This window comes from Ursus americanus, chromosome X, assembly GCF_024610735.1.
Source record: "Ursus americanus isolate L20-20 chromosome X, mUrsAme1.1.p, whole genome shotgun sequence".
NCBI classification, from domain to species: domain Eukaryota; kingdom Metazoa; phylum Chordata; class Mammalia; order Carnivora; family Ursidae; genus Ursus; species Ursus americanus.
This window is the reverse complement of record NC_142164.1, coordinates 65,806,187-65,833,519: the sequence shown is the minus strand read 5'-3', so window position 1 is coordinate 65,833,519 and position 27,333 is coordinate 65,806,187. Positions and strand designations below refer to the sequence as shown.

General features: G+C 45.5%; 1 protein-coding gene across 10 annotated transcripts in view; it reads left to right on the top strand.

Moving 5' to 3' along the window:
- DLG3 (discs large MAGUK scaffold protein 3) overlaps positions 1–27,333 on the top strand; it is a 53,672-nt gene that overhangs the window by 4,315 nt on the left and 22,024 nt on the right. For 4 of the 10 annotated variants that reach the window (XM_087860095.1, XM_087860094.1, XM_087860091.1 and 1 more), the window contains exons 4-10: positions 111–280; positions 568–704; positions 1,045–1,189; positions 1,803–1,962; positions 3,618–3,774; positions 4,197–4,299; positions 23,410–23,524. In XM_087860095.1, the coding sequence (XP_087716221.1) occupies positions 111–280; positions 568–704; positions 1,045–1,189; positions 1,803–1,962; positions 3,618–3,774; positions 4,197–4,299; positions 23,410–23,524 (987 nt within the window). Of the gene's footprint in view, positions 1–110; positions 281–567; positions 705–1,044; positions 1,194–1,348; positions 1,380–1,802; positions 1,963–2,418; positions 2,493–2,580; positions 2,730–3,617; positions 3,775–4,196; positions 4,300–5,108; positions 5,262–23,409; positions 23,525–27,333 lie in introns of those variants that run through there. The other 6 variants (XM_087860099.1, XM_087860096.1, XM_087860100.1 and 3 more) reach the window with 6 other exon arrangements.

Below are 27,333 nucleotides of genomic sequence, written 5' to 3'. Positions count from 1 at the left end.
ATTAGATCTCAGAGGGGGCAGGGGAGGGATGGGGAGGGAAGCAAGAAGAGGTGGGAGAGGGGGTGGAGGGGCGGTGGCAGGGTGTCATGCCTCTTGGGCTTCCTCCGCAGGGTGAATGACTGTGTGCTGAGGGTGAATGAGGTGGACGTGTCGGAGGTGGTTCACAGCCGGGCCGTGGAGGCGCTGAAGGAGGCGGGCCCTGTGGTGCGGTTGGTGGTGCGGAGGAGACAGCCCCCGCCCGAGACCATCATGGAGGTCAACCTGCTCAAAGGGCCCAAAGGTGCGGCCCTCTGGGTTCCTGTGCTTTGGCCAGAGGCCCCTGGTTGGCTCTGTAGGAAATGGAAGGGAACAGCCTTACTCCTTGCCTGATTCCCAGCTCTAGCTCACGGGCTTCTTTTTTTACCTCCCATCGCACTCCCCCTTACTGACCTAGGGATGGCTTGGGGGCAGGGGAGCTTCCATGGGGCCAGTGGGTTGGCTGCGGTGGGGAGCTGGCTCTGGGATTGACTGAGCGCTCTAACTTCTCCTTGTGGCCCTCTCCCCCTCCCTTTGGGCTCCCCCCCCCAGGCCTGGGTTTCAGCATTGCCGGGGGGATTGGCAACCAGCACATCCCGGGAGACAACAGCATCTATATCACCAAGATCATCGAGGGGGGTGCTGCTCAGAAGGATGGGCGCCTACAGATCGGGGACCGGCTGCTGGCGGTGAGACAGCCTTTGGGGATGCCCAAATGGTAGGGTAGGGTGGGGAGGTGGGGCTCTAGTAGCCTCTCCCTCCACCGGCACCTCACTCAGGGCCCAGCACTGTGGGGGGATTTCAAAAGCAGCAGCATCCGAGTTGTGCGCCCTCAGACACCAAGGCCCTAGTTCTCGTCATGGCTGGGGTTTCCTCGCCGCTCTACTGCCCTCTTGATGCTTCTCCACTTCTTGCAGCGCTATACTCGGCCTCCGTTAGAGGAATTTCACTGAAAGGCCACCCTTGGGGGTTCCCCGGGGAAGCCCTCCCTTTTCCCAAGGGCCAGCCCTAAGGCCTCTCCTCTTCTAGGTGAACAACACCAATCTGCAGGATGTGAGGCACGAGGAAGCCGTGGCTTCACTGAAGAACACATCTGATATGGTCTATCTGAAGGTGGCCAAGCCAGGCAGCGTCCACCTCAACGACATGTATGCGCCTCCTGACTATGCCAGCAGTACGTACCGTCTGCCCTGTCCCTGGCCTGAAGCTCCTGCCCCCCGCTTTCTGGAGGGGAAAGAATTCAAACCCCTTGTTCAGAGAGGGAGAGACAGAGAGAGAGAACACACTAGTGCTCAGGAGAACTGAGTCCAGATGCCAGCTCCGTCCCTTAGAGCTGGGTGCCCTTGGACGAGTCCCTTTCACCTGTCTTCAGTTTCCTCTTCGGCCAAGAGGAGCTAATGATGTGTGTGCTGCCTTCCTCACAGGACTGCCGCAAGGATCAAATGAGATCATGGACGAGGAAGCCCTTGGAAAACCGTATTAGGCTATAGAGATGTGAGGGATTATTATTAGTCACACCTCTAGTCATGCCTTTCTTTGTAGACTGCTTGACTTTAGCTCTTTCTAAGACTCACAGGAGTGAGCCCAGGATTCAGAAAGGGACTGTGGAGGAGGAACCCGGGGGTGGGGGTGGGGCTGGGGAGAGGGGAGGAGAGGCCTGAGGAATCAGCCTCCCCTGGTGGCTTTGGCATCTGAGGAGGGGGTGTGGAGCACAGTCCTTGGGAGGGGGGGGGTAGGGACCTACATGGAGTGGTCTCTTAACTCTTCTCTCCTTTTCTTGCTTTCAGCTTTCACCGCCTTGGCTGACAACCACATAAGCCATAATTCCAGCCTGGGTTATCTTGGGGCCGTGGAGAGCAAGGTCAGCTACTCTGCTCCTCCTCAGGTTCCCCCTGCTCGCTACTCTCCTATCCCCAGGCACATGCTGGCTGAGGAGGACTTCACCAGGTAAAAACGCCCCTCCACCCCTTTATCCTACCTAGGGACGAACAGGATTAGGAATCGGTTTCTGGCTAGCCACAGGTCTCCTTGCAGTATGGCCAAGAAGAGGAGAAAGCCCTCCTCACTTCTCTTTGGGGTCTGAGGCCCTCTCTCAGCCCTTAGGGCCCTAGGGAGGGACGGAGGGAGCTGCAGGGACAAGTTCCACCATCAGGGGGAGTGCCAAGTGTGCGGCCCCATCCGAAAGAACCGAGTCAAGGGTGGGGTGGAGCGTGGAGGGGGCTGAGGAGGTGGAAGCGGCGGGGGTTTTCTTCCCCGAGACAGTTGCTAACCCCCCTCTGCGGCAGTCGTTCTAAATTAGAGAAAAAAGCCGTTGAGCCGGTGGGGTTGGCGGGACGCTGGGAGGCTGGCGGGCCCGGTGGCCTCCCAGGGAACGGTCCCGCCCCGCTCTGGCGGCGGTGGCGGCGGCGGCGGCGGCGGCGGCGGCGGCGGCGGCGGGCCGTGGAACTGGTCCGGCCGGCCGGGGTTCCGGGGGACAGGTTTGCTGCGGGGTGGGGCCCTGGAGGCTGCTGGGCCGGCTGCAGGGGAGCCGGAAGGGTAGGCGGCCGGTGTCGGGGGCGGGTGGAGAGAGCTGGAGGAGCCATGGAGAGGGCACGCAAGTTCTCGGGCTCCGGCTTGGCCCTGGGCTTGGGCCCGGCCTCGGCCTCGGCCTGGAGGAGGGCTTCGCAGAGGTGGGCCTGGCCTCTCCGCTCCCTGCGGCCTGGAGGGGATGCCAGGTAGGAGGAGAGGAGGGATTTGAGCAAGAGCATCTGGGACTCAGGGAGGGAGCCTCGCACCCAAGACTGGGAGCAACAAAGGAGGAGTCTTGGACTTGGGACTATTCTGATGAAAGATGCTTCAAGTGAAGGCGGTGGGCCAGGAAAAGTGTGCTGGGAGTCGGGTTGTATGGATACACACGAGCGGCTGTAGCTCTTGCCTGATGACACTGACCATTTCCAGAGGGATGCCTTAGACATAACATGGTTAGTTGCAGCTGGGAGTTTCCATGTGTTAACTCTCTTAAGTTAGGCTCCTAAGCTCCTTTGGGGGACCTGGGATTTCTTTACCTGTCTCCCACATCACCTGGCAAGGGCGCATGGTAGTAGCTGATGACCACAACCGTCTTTGGGGGAGGTGGGAGGGGTCGTAGCTGGTGGGTGGAATTTCCAGACTGGAGGAGCAAGTGTAAAGTAAGTAGGTACATTTTGTGGATGGATGTGCGATCGACCCTGGGCTGATTTCCAGTGCCCCGAACTGGTTCCCCTTATTGTGGCCCAGGTCCAGCACGCCGGTGGTAGGATAGGAGAATCTGGGGAGAAAGAGGATGAGTGAATGGGCTCTGGGGTAATGGTCTCTAGACAGGGTAGGGGTGTGCTGAACTGCGAGAGTAGGGCACTGTCCACTGAGAAGCTGACTCCAAGCCTTCAGGAAGAAGGGAGGGAAGAGGAACTGAAACTTGGCACCTGCAGAAAACAGCAGCCAAGCAGGTTTCAGGAGAGAAAGGAAGCAACAGGGTATCGTACATAAGGGACCGAAGTCATTCTACAGCAGGATGGGCCTTGTTCTAGGCTGGCCCTCAGAGGAACAACAGTTTATATCCACCTTGTCTACTTCTCTCCCACCAGAGAGCCCCGCAAGATCATCCTGCACAAGGGCTCCACAGGCTTGGGCTTCAACATCGTAGGAGGAGAGGATGGGGAAGGCATTTTTGTCTCCTTCATCCTGGCAGGAGGCCCAGCTGACCTGAGTGGGGAGCTGCGCAGGGGAGACCGGATCCTATCGGTGAGGAGACAAAGGAGAGGTGGGAGGATGGGAGCCATGCCAATCTAAAAGGGAGGAGGGGAGATCTTGCTTCCTCCAAGGAATGCTTCTTGAGATGGGGGAAGGCTGAGCTGGAGAGAACTTACATTCTCTTTAGAGATGGCCTTAGGGAGTGCCAGGGACTGAGCCCAGACTCATCCTTGAGGAGGAAATAGAATGTGTGTTGGATCTTAACCCTGGTTGGCATTTGACCCCCACAAAGATAATTATTACACTAGAGAAGTCATATTCTTTAGGTCGCGTCTTAGGGGCAAGGATGGGCTATTGAGAAATGCATCTGAGTAGGCATAGGGATGGGCTACCCTTCTCCCTCTCCTAACTGCTATGACAGAAGACTGCCTTTCTTGCTTTGGGGATGGCTCATATCTCCCCTCTTTGGACAGGTGAATGGCGTGAACCTGAGGAATGCAACTCACGAGCAGGCTGCGGCTGCTCTGAAACGGGCTGGCCAGTCAGTCACCATTGTGGCCCAGTACAGACCTGAAGGTAGGAGATGGAAGGTCGGACAAGATGATTTGGGGAGTTTGAACCTGTGTCGGCTTTTTGCCATCATAGGTACCAAAGCCACTTGATCAGGTCCCTTCTACCTTAGTGCAGTGACCCCTTCCTCTCTTGTTTTCCTTCTGGACAGGGGTAGGTTTGGGCCCCTTTGGGGCATCTGTCTAAGGCTGTGCTCAGAGCTTGCTGATCAGGGCTGCAGTGCAGCAGAAGGCCAGTAGTGGGCAGCAGCCTACGGAAGGAAGCACCGAGATGGGGCGACTGGAAAAAGGGGAGGGGGAGAGGGGTGGGGGCGCAGGGCTCAGATGCTTAGAGACGCAAATGTGTGCGGTGGAACAGGAGGAGAGTAGCTCTCGGTTGGAAGGACCGCAGAAGAGATCCGACCTCTTAAGGAATCTTGGTCCAAACCCCTATGACCCCCACTTCCTTCCTCTCATCAGGGTGACTGTAAAAGAGCCATAAACGCACTGCAAAGGTGATGCTAGGCCGTCGGGGTAGGCAGTCGGGAGCGGACCCCCTCCCCCTACGGGGGCCTTCTTTGTGTTCTCAGGGAGCGGGCCCCTGGCTGGGGCGAAGGGGCGGGGCTGGGTATGCAAATGAAGGCGTTTGATTGGCTGGGGCCAGCCAAGGCCCAGGTGCGGAGGTGAGCTGCCGGATGGCGCGCCCCAGTCGGCCGGCCGGCGGTGTGGCCATTGGCGGGCCGAGCGCGGCCTCCAGCCTCACGCCCCGCCCCGTGACCCAGGCGGAGGGCGGCGGGCGCCCCTCCTCCCCCCCCCTCGCGCGCCTCAGGCGTCTCCTCCTCCTCCCTACCCTCCCCCTTTCCCTCCCTCTCCCTCCTCCCCTCCTCCCGCGCGCCCCGCTTTGTGTCCGTGGTCTCCCGCGCGGGACGGAGGGGCTGGCCGGAGCTGGCGCTTTCTCGGCACTAGACCTGGACTCCGACCCGGCGCCAGGTGAGGTGGGGCGGAGAGGGTCAGGCCCCCTCGCAGTACCCCCCTGGCCTCTCTACGGTTCTGTTCTCAAACTCTCTCCTTTCCAACACTGCGCCCCCAACTACTCTGCGCTCTCCCCGGAATCCCTTCGCCTCAAGCCCCCAGCCCCGGCTGGTGCGCAGCTCGGGAGTCCCTCCTGAGAGCCCCTCTCGGCCCCAGGGGAGCGCCGCCCGGGGCTGAGCGCCCGCTCTCCCGCCACTGGGCCCTGTGTGGCCTTCACCTCTTTGCCATCACCTCTCCCCACTCACGAACTGTGCCCCTTTTGGCCCCAGGACCTCTGCCCTCCCCTCAGGCTCCTGCCTGCCGGCCGCCGCGTCCCCGCAGCCCCCTAATCCCTTTCCTCAGAGGGATTTTCTAACCGGCCCCCTCCCCCACACGCATTAATCGGCCAAACCCGGCCACCTCTGGGAACACCCGAGACAGGCTTGGTAGTCTCAGGACCCCACCCCCACCCCCACCCCCGCTTTTGTTCGCGAGGGTTTTCAGACCGCTCGCGACTTCTTTCGCCTCTCCCTCCTCTTTGTCAGCCCGGCCTTTGTCCCTTGGGGCTGCAGCGCCTGGACTCCTTGGACACCTAGGCCCCGTGGGCCGGTTACCAAGGTGGAGGAGAGGGACGTCTCCCGGGCAGGTGCTCTGGTTCCGTGATGGGAAGGGGAGAGGCCGGGAGCCCTGTCGCCGAGCTGTGAGGGATCAAAAGCGCCTACCTTTGTCCTTTCCGCCCTCCCCCACCCCCCAGTCTTGTTCTGTGCCTCGAGGCGAGGGCCTGAAGGGGAAGAAGAGAGGGGCCGGCCACCTTCTGCTCCAGGCTTTTGTGATGGGGGCAGAAGTGCGGGGAGGTAACTCACAGGAGAACTCGTCGGTCTGAGGTCAAGGGAAAGAGGGATGCAAATGGACACTTGGAGTCATTTCTCTCCATGTTTGGTGTTCCGTTCATGACAAGAAGCACACCTTAGGATGGTTGGTTGGTTGGTTGGGTTTTTTTATTTCTGCGTGTGCTCTTTGCTTCTCAGTGGAGAGCTATCCATCTGATTTTTATTAGCAACCAGTATTTATCATGTCATGCCCACAACTTAGACAACGGTAGGTTCTGCAAAGAAAATGGTTTCTCTTGCATATTTGGGTGTGTGCGTGTGTGTATAGGAGAAATTGATGTGTTTCTTTCGGTTTTGCTCTGTGTTGTTGGGCACATGGAAACAATACTGTGAATTTGTCTGGTGGTAGTATGTTGGAAACTGGTGACTACATATTTCTATGAGTTTTGTTGGGAGAATGTAACTGGTTTGCCTAAAAAGCTGCAAGTTGTCCAGGATAAAGGGATTCATTCTTGCCAACGTGTATTGCTCTCTGAGCATATTTCTGAGGGTTTATAATGTATGTTGAGGTGCTGTCTTATGTTAGGTCTCTGTACCACTGGCTAAACAAAGCCTTTCATAGGATTTAGTTGAACCAGTGGTGGTAAGGCTCTGCCACTCCAGTCTTGTTTCTTTCTTTGCTTTGGTAAATCCAGCAGGGCCCCAACATGCAAAAAGCTTTTTCTGTTGTTGTTCCTTTCGAAAATGGACGCTCAGAGACAGGTCCAGAGGGACTATCAAGCATTCGGTGTTGGGCTCTGAATTTTCTTTGATAAAGTCATAGCTTTTAAAAATAAGGACTCCATGTTGATCATTTTATGACTATATTAAATACTGTTCTTTGGAAAATTGTATTCTATGGCCATTTACAAAATGAATAATCCAAATATGTGTCTGTTGGCCAAAATGGTAGAGACTTTGCATGTTACGGAACACGTAAGTGTTCATTGTTTGTGTTATTTTTACATAGAATGTGGGACCTGGAAAGGTTTGCATACTCCAGCCCGTCTTTGTGCAAACTGGAACAGCGACAGGAGAGCAAGGACGTGACTTGCCTAAGGTCATGAAGGGAAAGTTGCAGGGGGTCAGCAATTGGTTTAGGTCTGAGGTCCACCAGTTGGGACAAAACGTGCCTGGGAATACCTGAGAGACCTAAGACCTAGCTGGAGTGGAGGAGCAACAGGAAAGGAACTGGGGAAATAAAGAAGAGAGACTAGGGAAAGAGAGATGTATGGGCAGGGGTAGAAGAGTAAGCTCCATAGTTGCCACTGAGCTCCACTGCCAAGCCAGTGCAGTCTTTAGCTAGATACCATTTAGCATGAGAGCTTAAAAAATAGCTTTGACTAATTAGAACAATCAGAGTAAGAATAATTTTTCTTTTTTAATGGCTTAATTGAGATATAATCCATTTACCATACAATGCACCCATTTAGGTGTACAATTCATTGGCTTTTAGTGTATCGCAGAGTTGTATATCCAGCAGAGTTGCATATCCAGCGTCACAGTCAACTTTAGAAGTTTCATTACCCCTCCCCTTTTAATACATAGAGAGGGTTTAAGCATTGGAAGGGTGTTAAGTGTTGGATAGTTGCTTCCTGGTCTATCTCCCCTGGGCACTTAGGGCCTGGATGGCAGCTTGATGGGAATGCTTAACCTTGGGATTCTTTCATATATTTGGTTTATTCAGTGTGGATTAAACGCATAATGAAAATAGAAACCATGTCTATCTATTTGAACTTTGTATTGTGCCTAGCATGGGTGCTTTACAAGTATTTTTATGATGAAGCTTTGGAAAATATTAAAATAGAAATAGAAGTGCTAAATGATAAGGTACCACAGTGAGAGATGCTATTTAATAGTTTCACTCTTGATTGTTCCAAACTGTTGTGGACACAGCTATCCTACCTATTAGCTAAAAATAGTTCTTGGGCATGTATAATCCTGCTTAAAATTCAAATTGAAAATTTAAACAACGGGCTCTTGGCAAAGGTTCTCTCCCAATCTATTCTAAAATGAAAAATATTTTTCTGTGATTTGTGAAATTGCTCCACCAAGGAAAGTATGGGCTTCATGTTATAACATTTTAATTTAGAAACTAGCTCCTACATTTTCCCCCCTAGTTACTTTGTTTCAGCCTCCGTTTATAAGCTGAGCTGGTATTTTTCTGGAAAACCCCTTTGTTTTTAGAGTAGAAGCTGAGCCCCAAATCAGGAGGTGAGCCAGAAATTGGTCACTAAGGTAGCTAAACTGGCAATTGATCTTCTGTGACCAGAAATTTTCACCTGGCATGGAAATCTGGACAGGCTGGGGGTAAGGGAGTGATAGAGGATCTGTTTTCCATACTTATTTTAAAGTGCTGAATAAGCACACTTTAACCATGGGAATGCCTTTAGGTAAGGCCTGAAAGAATTAAGGATCAGTGATGATAATAACTTGAAAGCATAAAAGTAATATTTTCCCCATTACATTCAATAACCATCCCATCTCCCCCTGTTGGAGAATTGAAGGTACAACCATAGCTGCTACCCTATCAGCATGATCTCTCTTGAGAGCAAGAGGTGAAGGTTTATCAAGGCAAAGAATTCAACTCCTGAAACTCCTTTTGCTATCCTAAAAGAAGGCTGATATAGGGAAGGCAGAAAATGAAGTCCTGTTAACAGCATTTCTGCACTGAACAGTTTAAAGGCAGCTCCTTTTGTATTCATGCTCGTGTCCCCACCACATAGACTAGAGCCTGTTCCATGGTTTGTTCTACTGAATAGTGAGTATCTCTGTGTTCCAGCTGGTTTTGTAAGTATCAGTCTTCAGGGTATCCCTGTGGGATAGGTGGTACCATCCCCATTTTACAGATGAGGAAGGGGGCTCAGAAAGGTTGAGTGATTTGCTCAAGGTCCCACAGCTAGTAAAGGGCAGAATCAAAGTCTGAAGTCAGATTTCCTGAGAACTTCAGGTCCAGGGCTTTTGCCTCTCGGCCACAACTCCCTCCCATCACAGCAGAGAAGCTGTGAGCCCCTCCTTCCTACCCAGATATATCTAGACACAGCAAAAGATAGTGCTCTGAAACTCTTCAGGTAAAACAAATGGGGTAAAACCAACTGCCAAATGTCAGCTTTTTAGTCTTGATGATCCCAAACTCCTGTACCAAAAGAGGAAGTAACCAGGGAGTAGAGGGGCTGCTGGAAGCCTGAGGGAGACCCTACAGACTCCTACAAAAGAAAAGTGGACTTTGGAAGACTACTACAAAATGATGTTGTGGGGGAACCCAGGAGGAACGGATAGATGGGAGCTGGTTTGCTTTGACTATAATAGCAAATGTGTGCAGGCTTCGGAATATTAATTCAATAAGTAGGCATTTCTCATTTCTTCAGGTGAAATGGAGTATCTGTCATTCATTTTTTATGACCTTATAGTTCACTCATTTAAGGGTGCAATTCAGTAGTGTTAAGAATATTCACAGAGTTGTACAGGCATCACCGCAATCAATTTTAGAACATTTTCACCAACCCAGAAAGAAAACTGTACCCTTTAGGTGTAACCACTCCCCTGCCCAAACTCTCCATCCCCCTGAGTACTAGGTAACCACTAAACTACTTCCTGTCTCTTACGGATTTGCCTATTCTGGACATTTCATATAAATGGATTCATATAATATATGGTCTTTTGTGACTGGCTACTTTCACTTAACATACTGTTTTCAAGGTTCATCCGTGTTGTAGCATGTACCAGGACTTCATTTCTGTTTCTGGCTGAATAATATTCTATTATATGCATACAACGTATTTTGTTTATCCATTCATCAGTTGACAGATATTGGGTTGTTTCCACTTTGAGTCTATTATGAATAATGCTGTATGAGCATCCATATACAAATTTTTGCATGGACACGTGTTTCCATTTCTTTTGGGTATGTATACTTCCTGGATCATATGGCAACTCTGTGTTTCACCTTTTTAGGACTGGCTAGGCTGTTTTCCATAGCAGCTACACCAACCTCACATTCCAACCAGCAGTGAGGGTTCTACTTTCTCCACATCCTCACCAACCCTTGTTAGTGTCAGTCTTTTTGATTCTAGCCATCCTGGTAAGTCTGAAGTAATATTTTGGGGTTTTCATTTGCATTTCCCTAGCAGCTAGTGACATGGAGCATCTTTTCATGTGCTTATTATTTCCCATTCATTTTTGCTTTGCTCCATCCCCTGATTGGATTCTCACCCTATTTCTTTTCTAAATTGACTTGAGACCAGAGCAGGCCAACTATGTTATTGCTCAGGTGATTAGAGGGAACCAGGAGGATAAGGGCCTACCTTTCACTCTTATCGCGGAGTGCTGGAGGGGCTGAAGACTTGGCTGTAGATAATTTTAGCTAGGAATGCTGACCTGATAAAAGTGATAGGGCCCACCCCCCAAAAAAAAACAAAACAAAAAACAAAAACCACACACACACACACACAGCTTATTCACATACCCTACAATTCACTCATTTAAAGCATACACTTCAGTGTTTTTTTAGAATGTTCACAGTGGTGCAACTGTCACCACAATTAAGTTTAGAACATTTTCCTCACCTCAAAAAGGAGCCCTGTCCCATTAGCAGTCACTCCCCATTTCCTCCAACTTCTCCCCTCCCCTAGCCCTTGGCATCCACTAATCGACTTTCTGTTTCTATAAAGTTACTTTTTCTGGCTGGTTCATATGAATGGAATCATACCATATGTAGTCTTTTGTGTCTGGCTTCTTTCATTTAGCATGATGTTATCTAGGTTCATCCATGTTGTAGCATGTATCAGTACTTTGTTCCTTTTTAATGGATGAATAATATTCCATCCTGTGGCTTTATCACATTTTATTTATGTATTCATCAGCTTATGAATATTTGAGTTGTTTCTGCCTTTTGACTATTACAAATACTCCTGTGAACATTCATAGACAAGTTTTTGTGTGGTCATGTTTTCAACTCTCTTGGAGATACATACAAACACACACATACACACACATCGGTGGGAATGGAATTGCTGGGTCATAAGGTAACATGTAACATTTTGAAGAAACTGCCAAACTTTTTCTCAAAGTGGCTGTACCCTTTTAGGCCAGCCCTAAAGTTTGTAAACTTAGGAGAAAAACTTAGAAGAGAAAAAAATGTTAGCTTTCTTTCCAGTTTTGCCTACTGGGCTGAACTTTATATACAGGTGTGTGTGTTTGTGCTGGAGTTTTCTATCTTCCATGTAGCCCAGGGACATGGTAGCTAAAGTTGGCAAAGCATTCTGCACCTAGCTAGGCAGGGGCTTGCTTTTCCTTGTTAGATGGTTTGAGACAAAATCCTATAAGACATCAGTTTTCCTGATAGGGTAGAATGACTATAGTGATATATAGGAATGAGAATGAATTATTTATTTAGTTATAGCTCTTCGAGATTTCCTTTTAATTCAGTGTATTGCTTGTTGAAATCTTGACCCTGTTATTTACACTATTGATTTATTTAAAGCTTTAGCCTTATATTCTATGATAGGGAAATTGTTTTATTGTTTTGAAGAGAATTAGGAGAAGTAGAATAATTTGGGCCTGTCATTGTCACTGAAAAAATACAGTTTTTGCTCCCTTATATTAAGAATATATATAAATAATGTGTGTGTGTGTATATATTATATATACATATATATGCACATATATATATAAATATACACATATATATATTTTGTGTGTGTGTATGTGTGTGTGTAAATGCTAAGTCATTAAATACTATGGGAATCATCTTGGAGGAGGAACCAAGGTCCTGGGTTCTAGTTCTTTTTGTGGGGGAGGGGCGGGGGGGGGAGAGAGAGAGAGGATCTTCCCTGAGCGAGGAGCCTGACGTGGGGCTCAATCTCACAACCCTGAGATCATGACCTGAGCTGAAATCAAGAGTTGGACGCTGAACCGACTGAGCCCACTCGGGTGTCCTAGTTCTTACTTTAAGTTTAGCTGAATGATCTTATGCTAGTCAATCTCTTTGAGCCTCAGTTTTCTGATCTGTAAAATGAGGGGACTGTGCAAAATGATCTCTAATGTTTCTTCTACCTCAAATTTTGTGTCAGATAAATGGAATTGAGTTGCAAATTCAATTTACAGTTCTATTTGTACCTAGACTGTTATCGAATCGCAAAGTCTTGAGCTAATAACCGTCTTGCTTTAACAAGGGTCTTTTGTCTTCCCCTCTTCTTTCCTGTGATAAGGCTTTCATTCTCTTGAAATGGACCTTTGTTTACTTTTCATTGAATTTGGATATCTTTAAAAAAGCAAAGGCCGTAGAGATGTGGGGATTTTTCCACTTGATGAAATTAAGTGATAATAATTCGAATAGACCAAAAGAGGAAAATTAATATACTTTGTATAAATATGTACATTAAAGGTCTGATTTACATACACGTTCTTCAGATTTTCATAAAGGAGGAAGAATTTTGCAAATCTTGGGTTAAATTCCAGACTAGATTATTTTTTTAAAGATTTATTTATTTTAGAGAGAGAGAGTGCGTGAGTGCATGTGCATGCATGCGAGTGGAGGGAGGGGCAGAGGGAGAGAATCTTCCAGCGGACTTCCCACTGAGCACGGAGCCCATACATGGGGCTTGATCCCATGACCCATGAGATCATGACCTGAGCAGAAACCAAGAGTCAGATGCTTAACTGACTGAACCACCCAGGTGCCCCCAGACTAGATTATTAAGAGTTGTTTTGGAAACACTCAGAAAAAAAATGATGAGCACAGGAACCAGTATTGGTTTACCAGGTTCAAACAAGTCATGTCAGAGTGGCCAAATTGCCTTGAGGGGACAGGGTCACTGGACCAGTAGATCAGGGAAATATGGTAGATGTGGTGTATCTAGATTTTGGCAAGGAAATGGCAAGTCTTCTTTGGTGTACTCTTGGATAAGATGGTGGTGAGGTGATAATAGTGATAATATGTCTAAGGGGATTTGTCTGCAACTGATTGAAAGATCAGTCCCAGAGGAAAATGATGAATGAGCCAGGAGCAGTGTGGAGGGGGGGATTCTAGTGGGTGCGTGTGTCCTGGCTTTGTCCTTGGGCCTGTCCTATTCAGTGTGCCTCCCCACTCTCCTCAAATTATATTTATTTTTGTATTGCATTTAGATTTATAGCAAATTGGAAAATACAGAAAAATACAAAGTAAAAAAAAAATCAAACTTCCTGTAAAACTACCTCCAGAAATAACCAGTTTGTGTCTGTATGTGTATGTATGTGTTGGGTGTTATTTCCCTCCAAACTTTTTATATATCATATAATATGTATGTATCTCTTTCAAGACTAGCATCATTGATTTAAACAGTTTTGTATCCTTTCTTTTAACTTGTCATGAATATCTTACTAAAATGCTTTTTAATAGTTAAATGATATTTCATCATGTGTGTGCCATAATCCATATGACTATTCCCTTTTTGGTGGACATTAGGTTGTTTCCAGTTTTTTGTCTAATAAATAACACTGATGGATATCCTTGTATGAGGCTTTTTGTGAGTCTGATATTGCTTCTTCAGAATGAATTCCTTGGTGTGGAATTATTGGTGCAAAGGATATGAACATATTTAAGACTTGATATATTTTGCCAAATTGGTCTCCACCTCCACCAACAGTATAGAGGGTGTGTAGTTTGAGATCTTGGTAACATGGAGCATTATTTTTTTAAAATCTCTGCAAATTTGATAGGTAAAAAAATGTTATTTAACTCATGCTTTAATTTTTATTTCTTTTTTTAATAACAATTGAACATGAGTGTATGTGTGCATGTATATGTTCACTGGTCATTTTTGTGTGTGTGAATTGCCTGTTCATACCTTTTCTCCATTTCGCTATTGAGGTGTGTTCATAAGTTCTTATCGATGTGTAAAAGCTTAAATGTAGTTAGAATATTAATTCTTTGTTATGTATATTACAAAGGTTTTTCCCAGTTTGTAGTTTGCTTTTTTACTTTATTTTGATGTGCAGATATTTTATGTTTTTATGTAGTCAAGTCTATCAGTGTTTTCTTTTGTACCTTTAACAAGTAAATGTTCACTTTTGTTTTATTCTAGTTATTTACTGTTTTTGTTTTCACACTTAAAACCTTAACCTACCTGAAATTTATTTATGATGTAGGGTAGGATAGTACCTTATTTGTGCTCCAAATGTTTAATGAATTACCTCAGTACCATTTATTAAATATAAATAATCCACCATTTCCCTACTGTTTTGAAGTGCCACCTTTATTATGCGCGTGCGCACACACACACACACACACACACACAGACGCACGTGCGCGCGATTTGGATTTTGGTATCTTATTCTGTTCTGTAATATTTTAGTCTGGGATTATCAGTTACTGAAAAATGACCACAGATGACCACAGTAACAAGAAGAGTCTTTCTCTAGGTCCCATTTTCTGGGTTCCTCCCACAGAAACTTGACTCAAAAGATTCAGTTGATACCCCAGTAAAGATTGTCAGTGGATTTGTGATCCTGTTGGAGTGACTACTATGAAGAACATTTGACTCTAGACTCCCAGTTGAGCTGGTAAAATGTAGAAATCAGTTATACTAACTCAAGTTAGCAAGCTTAGTCATAGAATGCTGTGTTTTAATCACTGTGTTGCAGCATCTCAGTTAAGTGGAAAAGATTGTTATGAACAAGATTGCCTGCTACCTTGAGAGTAGGGAAAGGTATATTTTGTCTTCATTCTCATGTTTTCTGGATGAGGTGTTTTGTCTTGGGGTTGTTCTTACGTACAATTTAGCTTATGGGTTGAAGGAGCTAAAGGCTTTGTTAATCGTGCATTTGAATATGCCGTATGGAGTTCCTCTGAAACAGAGAAAAGGCCCTAGTTGAGGCTTTTACCCTGATCTGCTGGGTTAGCTGGGATAGGTGAGAAGGACCAATGGCAAGGTCCTGTGAATAACTTTTTCTTTGCTTGATGTGAGATCAAAGCATTTATCATTGCACTCATTTCAGACCAGGCGGCTGAATGTAATGAAACCTTTATATACGATAGCACTTTTGCTCAGTAGCTCTTCTTGCATCCTCACTAAGCTCTTTGGGGGACAGAAACATCCAGTCAGGGGCGCCTGGATGGCGCAGTCGTTAAGCGTCTGCCTTCGGCTCAGGGCGTGATCCTGGCGTTATGGGATCGAGCCCCACATCAGGCTCCTCCGCTGGGAGCCTGCTTCTTCCTCTCCCGCTCCCCCTGCTTGTGTTCCCTCTCTCGCTGGCTCTCTATCTCTGTCAAATAAATAAATAAAATCTTTTAAAAAAAAAAGAAAAAGAAAGAAAGAAACATCCAGTCAATAGGGATAAATTGGAATCTTTTATGGTATGCTGATCTGGCATGTCTTGTTTTCTGTTTTATTTCCAGTATCAGGATGCTATCCAGAACCCTGGCTATGTGTGTGTATGGCTGAGGAAGCACATTGTGGCAGTGCAGGAACCAGAACAATGACACTGAGGTTTCTGTTCTGGGTTAGTCATAGTTCCAAGCCCATTGTTCTAAAACTAGAGCTGAACTTATTTTTCTTCAAGCAATATTTGCTCATATTGAGGCCTGTTTGCCACTTTTCTGCCCTCTCACATAGCCTTAAGAATTTTTTTTTTTTTTTTGCAATTTCTACCCATTGATTTGGTATTATTTTTTGACCCAGAGAACTTAGGATTATTTGCAGATGTGAAGATTTTCCTCTTCTGGATCATATTTAAAAATTAAAATTAGACTTGTCCTAGGTTTGATTCCTTATGGGCCTCATTGATTTGGTCATAAAATCACAATTATGTCAAAATTAGAAGGGACCTGAGGAACTGTCTAGTTTTAGAGGTCTTAGATTCTTTAGATAGTAGACCCCATAATTAAAAACTAACCCAAGTAATAAGCTTCATATTATTTTTCTAGAGACCAGTTTGTGATTCCTAGAAACATGCTATTTGGCTATTCATATACTTACCTCCACACCGACAGATATCTTCTCGATGGACTTATTTTACTTTCAGCTTCATCTATTTTTTCCTTTCTTTCCCTCGCTCCCTCCATCCCTCCCTCCTCCCTTTTTCTTTCTTTCTTCTTTTCTTTTCTTCTTTCTTTCTTTCTTTCTTTCTTTCTTTCTTTCTTTCTTTCCTTCTTTCTCTCTCTCTCTCTTTCTTTCTTCTTTAAGGAACAGCTCCATCCATTTCTTTCGAAAACATGAACTGTGTTGTTGGGACAGATGCTTGTAATTTAGACACATCCTGAGGGTCTGCGCTCCAAAGGCAACTATACAAACCTAAAACACTATTCATTCACATCAAAATCTGTGACTCTCTCATGAGGTTGTCACTTCATTTCCACCACAGTTCTGTACATTTTCACAGTGGGTGATTCCCTTGAGCTCAGGGCAGCTCAGCTAGTGGCAAACAAGAGCCGTATGAGTTTGAGATTTGAACACCTGTACTTCTGTAAGAACAAATGAGCCTTTGGGCAGCTATTGGCTTATTTGGAGTTTATAGCTAATCAATACACGTGCGGTTATCCAGCCCTGTCTTCCCTGCTCGGTATTTGTGCAGGGACTCAGGGTCAGGAAGTTACACTTTTTTTGTACTTTTTTTTGCATCTTCCCATTGTTGCTACCTGTCGCAATATGTGTGTCTGAAGTCTGTCATCCAGTTGTCTCCCTGGCTTTGTGTCATTTCCAAATTTGATAGGCATGGCTTTTATTTTATTCCGTAGCATTTCCTTTTTTATATCTTCGTTCAAATCATTGGTAGTCTATACCATGTACAGAATAAGTACCCTTTGTTGCTACCATTTGTTTCCTCTCTACAACATTTTCCTACCCATTATCAAATAGGCCCAAATAAACTTGCTATGGGTGAAGAAACTGAGCCCCTTTCGGCTTTTCCAAATTAATGACAAATGTCATTTTTTTATTCAGAAAAGACAGGTCTTTATTTTTAGAGTCGGGGAAGGCAGAGGGAGAAGGAGAGAGAGAATCTTATGCAGGCTTCACGCCCGGCATGAAGCCCGACACAGGGCTCAATCTCACCACCCTGAGATCGTGACCTGAGCTGAAATCAAGAGTCGGATGCTTAACTGACTGAGTCCCCCAGGCGCCCCTGAGAAGACAGTTTTGTCGTTCGGAAGGTTGATGGATTTGAGAGCAAAGTCTTATTAGAGGGGAGACGGGTTTGGAGGCTTGGATGTGTGTGCAGTTCATATTAGTGAGCCTTGTAGTTTCAGTCCTCTTTGATGCTTTATTAGACTATTAAGTAGATCTCGAAACCTCTGACATGTCAGTGTTTGCATAAATGGTTTGTGGTTTTGTTGGTCAGTTTTTAGCATTTTGGGGTGGGCGGACGGAGAAAGTTTTGTATTTTTTCTTAATTAGTTCCTGAGGAGCCAGAACTTGAGAATTAGTGTCCAGGTTTGTCCTGTCAGATCTTTATCATGAGTTAACACGTTCAATAAAAGTTTGTTGACTCAACAAGGGTGCTGATTGCCAAACTTCGAGAAGGAAAAAAAAAAACCACATCAAGGAGCTTATAATTTTGTAAAGGAAATGACATCACCACAAATTCTGGGCACTAGATTTTAAAAGGGAGAAGTAGTACAGGGTCTGGAAACCATGTTAGATGAAGCATACATAAGGAAGTAACAATATTTAGCCTGGAGAAGGGATAGCTTATTTTGAGGACATGATGACTATTTTCTATTATGGCTGATATTATCCCATTTTTTCCTGGTCTTTCAGGAAAAAACTCAGAAGTTGCCTTTGAGCCCTTCATCCAATCAGATGTCAATTTTCTCTCTTCCAAGTCCAACATATTTCTTGATTCCTGTGCATTTTTTGTATTTTTTGTTTTTGTTTTAAAGATTTTATTTATTTATTCAACAGAGATAGAGACAGCCAGCGAGAGAGGGAACACAAGCAGGGGGAGCGGGAGAGGAAGCAGCAGGCTCATAGCGGAGGAGCCTGTGGGGCTCGATCCCGGAACGCCAGGATCACGCCCTGAGCCGAAGGCAGACGCTTAACCGCTGTGCCACCCAGGCGCCCCATCCTGTGCGTTTTTTGTATTCTCAATTGCCCCCCTGCTATGTGAGGCCTTTCAAGTCGTTGTCTCCACCAGTAGAAGAGGTTCTTGGTCTCTGTTATCTTTCTCTCTGTCCTCCATTCTACATTACTTTCCCAGAATAATCTTCCCCCCAAACCTAGTTCTGATTTTATCATGTCCCTATTTAAACACTTAACAGTGGTTCCCCTAGCCTAGTAAGAAAGTCTTATCTCAAACTCTTACAGTCTGGTCCCCAATCTTCCATCACCGCTGCCTTCCCCTGTTCACACTGTACCTTCTATTCAGGCTTATTCAGTATTCTGGGAACCTGCGCTAGGCTTTCCCAGTTCTTTGACCTTCTTTAAATTGTTCCTTCATACTATTATGAAGAAGAGATCCATCATGTTTTATATGTTGTTTTAAACACCAAAATTAGGACCAGCTTGAAAAAGAGATGACCCTTAAACCAAGAATTTTCTCTTGAATACTGTTGTCTAGTCTAATAATGAAGGAATAGAGAGCTTCCCAACATTGGGCATACTTTAGCAGAGAGGCTGAGGGCTGGCTGGTTTGGCTGATGTAAAAGCCGGGGCTACTTTTACTAGGGGCTGTAGGGGCTAGACAAAAAGAGAAAGCATGGTCCTCTGCTGTTAAACTTAAATCTATATGTGAGGCACCAACCATACTTTATCTCCCCTCAGTAGCCCACATGATACACACACACCCCTGATTAAGTCATTCATTTACTTAGAATCTTTCAATAACTTCTTTTCATCACTCTTAGGATAGTCAAGAGAAAATGAAGGGGCAAAATCAATAGTAAGGCAACAACAATGAAGTCAGAAAATGGTGAATTGAGGAAGCAATTAGGAACAAATATTAGCAAAGCTTGAGGAAACACTGATTGTGTGCAGGGGAAAGGGGGTTTTGTTTACAGTAACAGGGAGGTCATCGAGTAGGGGGGGCAGAGTGGTCAAGTCTAGAGGTAGATATTTCCGGAGTGTCCATAGAGCATCATATAGGTGGTAGGACAAGTCCTTTGAACCAGCAACTCCACCCACACCAGAGGCTGACCTTTTCTGTGATTATGCAGAGGGAATATTTGAGGTTCCTCTTTGTCTTTGTCTATTCCAGATTACAGTCTTGCCTTTACTTTTAGAAAACCAAAAGGTTCATTGAAGTGTTTTTTTCCCCAAACAAAAGATCAATCTGTCCTCAAAGGTAAATTCTGCCTCCACTTCTTCAGAACTGGAAAAGCTGCTGGAAGCTTTAAGAATAGCAATTTGTCCTCAACCGCCAATCATAGAGGTTTCAGAAGGTTGGGGTTCAATTTGAACCCAATCAAATGTGCCAATCAAATGTTTTTGTGTGCATATAATTTGACTCTGCAGTTTCACTTCGGGCAATCTATTCTATAGAAATGCCCATACAAATATACAGTGCAGCATTGGTGGTAATATTAAAAATTGTAAACAATTTAAATGTACATCATTTGGGATATGACTGAATAAATTATGGTCTAGCCATAGTATGAAATACTATGCAGCTATTAGAAAGAATGAGATAGAGCCCTATATACTGACATGGATGGGTTTCCATGACCTATTAGAGGGTGAAAAAAGTAGATTTATGTGACTCTGTATGACTTGTGAATATATGTTTATATAAACAATATATACATGGAAGTAAGTCTGGAAGAATACATGCTAGAAATACTAACTGGTTACTTTTGGGTAGTGAGATGGGGGAAGTGATACAGGAATGTCTAAAGGAAAAAGTTAAAGATTTTTTTAAAATCATGTGCTACTTTTATTTTAAAAAAGTATAAATTCATCAGCTTTCTTTGCAGGCACATTGGACAGAGGCCTCTAGCACTTTCCTTTCCTGTAGGATTTGCAACTGTATTGGCAATTTTTTTTTTTTTTTGAGAGTTTTCCAGCCCTCTGGCACTACCTTCCTTTGGATACATTGTGCAGGATACTTACCTTACCTTTTCCCTCAACTAATAAAACAGAACTCATAAGTCAAGGCCAGCAGTTTCAAACTTTATTGGACATCAAAATCACCTTGATGCTTGGTAAAAATGCAGATTCCTGGGCCTGCTCAGTAGATTCTGAGTCAATGTTTCTGGGGTTGGATCCAAAATCCTGCTCTTTCAGAGGCACCCCAGGTGGTCAGTGAGAAACCCTGTTTCAGGGAATGACGTCTGATTGTGCCCCCACCCCCTCATTTCTCTCTCCATGATTAGCATAGGGAACCAGGGAGCAATGACTCACCGTGCATATCTTTGTGGGTCACAAATGGTTGGGTTCATCTGAATGGGAAAAAATGAATAAAACATAGTTTAGTAGACTTAAGAGTTAAGTAATAAGTGTTGTTTCTTTAACGTAGCCTATTTGAAATGGGCCCTTTGGGTTAGAGGCTGGTCTGGTAGGCAGTGACCAGGCAGTGACCGGCCTAGGAGATGCCTTCCAGCGATGGCTTCCTTAGTTATAAGTGGAAGGGGAGGAGGGACCATGAGGTCTTAGAATTCCGTTGCATTTTAAGTGAAGCTTGTGTCCTTGGAAAATGATGCTTCTAGTATTAAGATGAGGTACTATCTATCTTAAGACGATTTTAAATGTTTTTTGATAGATTTATTATTTTTCTTTGTTATAAACAAAGTCTGTTAATCAGATGCCCACTGTGGGTTATGAACATCACACAAGGGTGTTTAAAAACCGTATACCCCAATTACTCCCAACAGTTAACCTTGGGAATAAAAGTAAATGGTAATACTTCTTAACTACCTTCCTAAGCCCTCAGTGAAGCTGGCAGCCATCAGTTAAATAAACCATTGGGTTTATTATTTTGAGAACAGAAGCATCGACTTGGGCACAGTTTTCTAATTTGCTCCTCATTTACCCAACAATCATTTATTCAGAGGCTACTCTGTGCCTAGTGGACATTGGATAATTCCACAAATAAAAGCCAGAGACGTATGAGCAGCTGGAACTCTAAGGGGATCATCTGAATGGGAAAAAATGAATAAAACACAATTTAATAGACTTGAAAGCTTAGTAGCACATAGAAAACAGAAAGTGGATTCCTTAAAGCAACAGCCTTGTTCTCTTTCTGTAGTCTATTTTAAGTGGGCCCTCTGGCCCAGCATTATCAACCTTGGATTAGGAGCTTTGAGGAAATAGTGGTTTGGTGGTTGTTTTTTAAAGGATTTTTTAAGAAACGTAGTTACTAAGCAACTGCCATGACCTGCTGCTAAGTTGAAGTTCAGCGGGCAAGTCAGTTCCGAAGAAGGGAATATATAAACAAGTTGCGAGAGGGGGGAAATGGCTTAGGGATAGATTTGGTATATTTTTTTTCTGGGTTCAATGCATATTTCTGTGTTATACTTTATCTTCCCCAAGAGAGGGCTGCCTGGTCAGAATCTCTTTGTCTCACCGACTTCTCCTCCTAGCCCGTGAGTGAGGAGGAGGACCAGAAAGGAGCCAACGAGAGGGCCAGGGTGGAGGGCTGAGCCCTGGAGTAGGGCCAGTTCCCTGGGCAGGTGGAGAGGTGGATAGCCCTGCACTCTAGGGCAGTGCAGGGCTTCTGTGACAGACCAGTCACCACCCTCTACATTTCGATCGCGACACCTCATTGATATTGATGAGTTGCCTTGTAAACCTCAGAACGGGGACACTGTCCAGCTGCTGTCTTTTTCGCCCAACACTTAATGGGTGAGTCAGTGATTTAACTGCTTCCTGCAGAATTTCAGGGACGGGAGTAAGTAATGAGGACAAATCACCATAACACCAGTGCGTGATGAATGAAAGAACACATGAATTTAACCAGTTGGCTTTGTTGGTACCAGAGTGAACAAAAATAAACTTTGTCATGGATATTTGTGTGAGTTAAAACTCCATTCCCTCCCCTTAAGGCTTTTTAGCATTTCCCTTTATACCCAGCTGAAGGTCAGGTTGCTTTGCTGAGGGAAGGGGAGTGTCAGGTGTTGGAACAGGTGTTTTGTTTTCTGCCTGTAGAGTCATACAGACTAGATGGGGACGCTTCTTGCCAGCCCTCTGTGGTGCATGAAAATGCTTTTGTGGAATTCTTTTTCCCTGGAAATATGTTTGTTTTTTAAAGCAGTTCCACAACCTTCAACCCTTACTATCAATTTTGTCTTCCTCTGAAATCTTGTCATAATGAGGTATGCCTATTTTCTCCCATTTCCACAGCCTGTGCGTTAGGTATATCCCATTTTATGCAGCAGTTACAGACCTTAAAAATTGTTGTGTTGGGGGGGGATAAATGTGAATATCATATTTTCAATGTACAAGGAGAATGTCACAGCAAAGCATCCCTATTTAAAAAAGCCTTTTGTAATAATTGTACAGCTAGAATTAGTGTTCCTCTATCAGGTTTTCTTAAGTTGGGTGTAAACGTGTAGTTGCCTTTCCAGAGCGATAAGGCTGTTTCAAGGCTCTTGTGATGGTGGTAGTGGGGTATAAAGCTGGCACATGGACTTACAACCCCACGGACTAGATGATTTTGAAGGAGAAAGGTGACAGCCGACTTCTTGGTTTGGGAGAATTTCTGTTTGTTACTGAAGCCAAAGACCCTGTTTGTTAAAAGGGAAATAACTGGGGAGAGCTTTGTGATCTTATCTGATTGTGAGGTTTGTTTTTACCTTTGTGTACTGGGTTCCAATCTCCCCCTCCAAAAAAAAAAAGTCATCTGGAAACAAATCGTCTTCCTTGCCTAACAACGATATAATGGCCTCAGGTCCTTTCCAGCCCCTCCACCCTATGTCTCAGGGCCATCTGTTCTCTGTAATCCACTTTTTTGGGAAAGTCTCCTTTCCCATCTGCTCTCCTTGGGCCTTAGTGCCTGCTCTAAAGATTTATGAAGGCTGCACTGGAACCTCTTTCCAGTTGTTGTTGTTTTTTTTTTTAAGGATCAGTAAGATTTCAAGGCAGATAAAAGCTTTTTCCATTTGATATGTCCAAATGTTACTCCTTTTCCAGGTGTGTTTCTTCCTTCTATTGGCCGGTGAATGGAAAGACGTCTGTCTCTCTCTGCTTGGAGGAGGGACTCTGCTTATCAAAGCAAAGATCGACTGTGCTGGCTCTGGCTGCTTTGAAGCCCAGTGTCCTTCTGGCTCTTTTATTAGCCACTGGCACACAGGCTTGGTGCAGCTCCTTGGGTTCATTTTTTCCCTGTCTGCTCCCTTGTCTCCCTGACAGAGTACAGTCGCTTTGAATCGAAGATACATGACTTGCGAGAACAAATGATGAACAGCAGCATGAGCTCTGGGTCTGGGTCCCTCCGAACAAGTGAGAAGAGGTCTTTGTATGTCAGGTAAGTCACACTTCTGAGCACCAGGCCTTGTGCTGCGTGAGGAGAGCTCTGTGCCAACACAGCGCTTCCTGTTTAACTAGTGGGATAGGGAGTGTGTACTCCCAGTACTAAAGCAACATTTTGCACTGTATGCTCAGGTTGTGTACTTTATGGTCAGTGTCTCTCCCTTCTGTGAGCTGGCTTCTTCCTCTTTGCTCATGAATGACTCAGTACGAGAAAATTTCAGTTTGCTCTGATTGTAAAAGACTGCTGGGTGATTGTTGCTAGTCAGCATTCAAACAGCACTCAAATGTTCAGAGTACTTTGCTTGCAATCTGTGATTTGAGGGGAAAACTTGGCATCCCCCCCCTCCACATATGCATAGTAGACATCAGCATTTGTATCTGAGAATATCAACTATCGCTGTGTTCTGGTACAGGGTCTCTTGTAAGAGACCAAAGAACTGATAGGTTGCTGCTTCTGGGTCTTTTTTTAAAACGGTGTTTTCTTCTTCCCTGCTGCCGTGTCTGAATCATGGAACACGGGATGGGATGGTGTATGGTCCCCAGGAAGGGTGGGTGGAGGGAACGGATATATAACATTGACTGTATTGCTGCTGAAAGCTGTTCTGAGATACTGTGCAAGGTTGAGCTTTTGACCGGTGAGGCACATTATAATACTTTGGCAGGTCAAAGTACAAACCTCTTGGAGAGTTGAACTGCTTAGTGAACACTATGGCCTCCTTGGAGAAGTAGGGATAGTTTTCTTCTTCCTGCCCTAGCTTCTTGGCAAAACTCCAAACAGTGTGCTGCAAGTACATTGTATCTCTCCAAGGTTAAAATCCTTAGAGTAAGAGGTGGTGGGATTACTCCCCTGAGCCAGAGGTAGCTGTGTGTGTGTGTGTGTGTGTGTGTGTGTGTGTGTGTGTGTGTTTAATGCTTAGGTGTGGGGTGTGTTAAACCCTTGGGTTGAACTTTCTCTAGTGGTCTCTGATACCTGCTGGGGGGTTAGGAGGGAAGGCTACATTTGCTAATTGCCTGGCAATGAGACAACTGCTCTGTCTTTGGGGTTTGACTTGAGGATAGCCAGTGGATATAAATGGTAATTGCAGTTCGGCTCCCAGTGCTTGATTTTCTTTTCCCTCACCTGGTAGTCCTTGGCCCGACTGCAGGGAGTGGAGCTGAGGGAGCCCAGCTTTGAGCGTGAAGCCCACTAGACCCTTCATGGTTCTTTTTTGAAAAATGAACCCTCAACTTGACTCCTTGTTTGTTGAGGGCAGCTTTCTTGACTTGTGCTGTGCTCACCTCCTGCGGTGAAGGGAGGAGAGCTAGAGGAAGGCTGGACTAGTCACTGGTGATCTTTTCAGTCTCCTGTTTTCCGTCACTGAGCCTTGCTTGTCTGTAGCCTAGACACCGGGGCACTGATGGGGGAAGCAGAAATGTGCTGTTGCCCCCAGCAAAAGGGTAATACTTAAGTGACGTGGTCAGGATTGTTCCGTTCCCGTGCTGCCAGCCCCCGCAGATGTGGCACTCCAGTGTGCGTGGGAAGCTGCTCTTTAGGCAAGACAGTTTCTTTGGAGAGTTTTATTTTTAGATTTCCTCTCTCCACCTATCCTGTACTAGAGCTCTCCCTGCCTGGGTAGGGGAAGTGGGGCATTAACTCCTGACCTGGAAGACCTAAAAGACCTGGAACACCCTCTTCTCTGGCCCTGGGGAAAGGGATACATTGCGTCTGACTCTGGGGAGGAGGGTGGACACTGCACTCTGTTTCTAGGGAATCAGTTTATATGGTTTATGTAATCTGCCCTTAACCTTATCTAGATAACATCGGTGTCCTCTGAGAAAAGTAAGTATGCTTTAGAATAATGAACATTTGTGATCACTAGACTTAGGCAAGGAAAGTATTTTTTGGGGCTAAAGCAGTGAGCTGAGGTCTTTCGCTAAGGTAACCCCCTCTACCAGAGCCTGGCTTGCTCTGTTTCCTTTCATGCCTGTTTGGCATTCTTTCATTCTGCACTTCGTTCCTTTTCGTTAGCATGTAAACATACTCAAGTTTCTTCCATTCTTAAGAAGAAGAGAAAAAAAATTCCCTTGATACCAATAGTCCCTTAAACTGTTGTCTCTCTTCTGTTCACCACATGTGCCAAATTATGTGCCAGGAAACACTAGTTCCCTGAGACATTAATAAGTATTGTGTGCAAAATCAGTGGTTCAGTAGGGTGGGCAAATGCAGTATTAAACACAGGAAAATAGAGTTCTTTATTGTGGTTCACATCCAGGAGGGACTGTACTAGGCAGAGTTTCACCAAAAGATAGAAGCCTGGGAGCCTTATTTGGAGAAGCCCATCTTAAATTCAGGTTGGGAAATGTTGGAGTCATCTGTACTTGCTCCTGCTATGTCTTCAAATCACCTCTCTTTCAGTAGGAAAGGAAGTGTGCATCTGCTTTTCAGCATGGTGGTGTGGTTCCAAGCAATTCCGGAAGGCTCCGGAGGAGCAGAAGCCCAACTCTGTCAGGGATCCACGGTGACCTCTTAGTCATCAAATTCAATGACTGGTTCACTGATTCTCTGCCATTGGTCTGACCTCTTCACCACGAATTCCCTGCTTGCTTCTTTAAAGTCTTTTTCCTACCTTGCTAACCATTCCTCGATATGTTTCATTAGCTCTGCCCCCTGAATGGCAATTTCATTTATTTTCACAGATTCTAATCCCGTTGTTGTATAAATGACATCCCTGATCTCTTTAGTGAACCCCAGACCTGCATTATCAACTACTTGCTGGACATGTGCATGAAACTGCACTCCCAGTGCCTCAAACAAGCAGTGTGTTCAAAACTGACCCCCCCCACACACCTGCTGCTCCTCAATTTCCTTATCTAAGTTAATTGCATCACCCTATCATGTGGAAAAGGGATTAGATTTGTTACCCAAGGCAGATCTCATCTCCACAGAGGGAAGAAAGAGCTGATGATTAAGACTGTCTGAAAATGGAATGGACTGCTTCCGGAGATAGTAAATTTGATCTTTTGTCACTGGAGGTGTTTCAGAAGAGGCTGGGCACCCATTTGCCAGGCTGTTGCAAGAGGGGCTTGAAGCTAAAGCAACAATCTGGACATAATCTAATCTGAAGTTTTCAGTAGTTCCGAGATGTCTTCAGGATGAAGGGAAACAAACAGTCAGGGCACATCTATGCATTAGGGCCTTTGTGATCCTCTTTAAATTGTGATTATAATCCTTTAATGCTGCAATGTAGACCTTATTCTCATTTTACAGATGAGAAAACAGAGACTCCAGTTAGACAACCAAGAAATTTCAAAACTGGAATTTCAACCCGGTTGTTCTGACCATTGAGCATGGTTCTTTCAACATTTCTCAAACTTGCTGATAGAAATCAGCCGGCATACTAGGAGAAATACAGATCCCCAGGCTCCTCTTTTATCGTTTTGGATTCACTGGGTTTGGGGAAATGTATTTTTTTTTTTTAACAAGCAATCAGAGTGCTCAGGAATAACCACTTGTTTGTCACCATAGCTATTTATTTCTGGTTCACTTGAACAACTAAACATGACACAGGAGCTCCTACTATGTGGAAAGCAGGAAGGTGCTTTGAATTGGGGCTACGAACTGGGGCATGGTTGTGGATGCTGGTCCTGCTCTCCAGCAGCTTGCCGTCTGCACAGAAGACACTGAGCAGTAGGTGGTTAAAGTGAAGGAGCCCTTTTCGGTTGGGGTTTCACCTCTGATTCTTTTAGATGTTGTTTCCCCTCTGATATGCTTCTTCTCCCTTTCCTTCTCCTGACTGTCTGTTATTCTCTGGTGTGCAGGGGTTG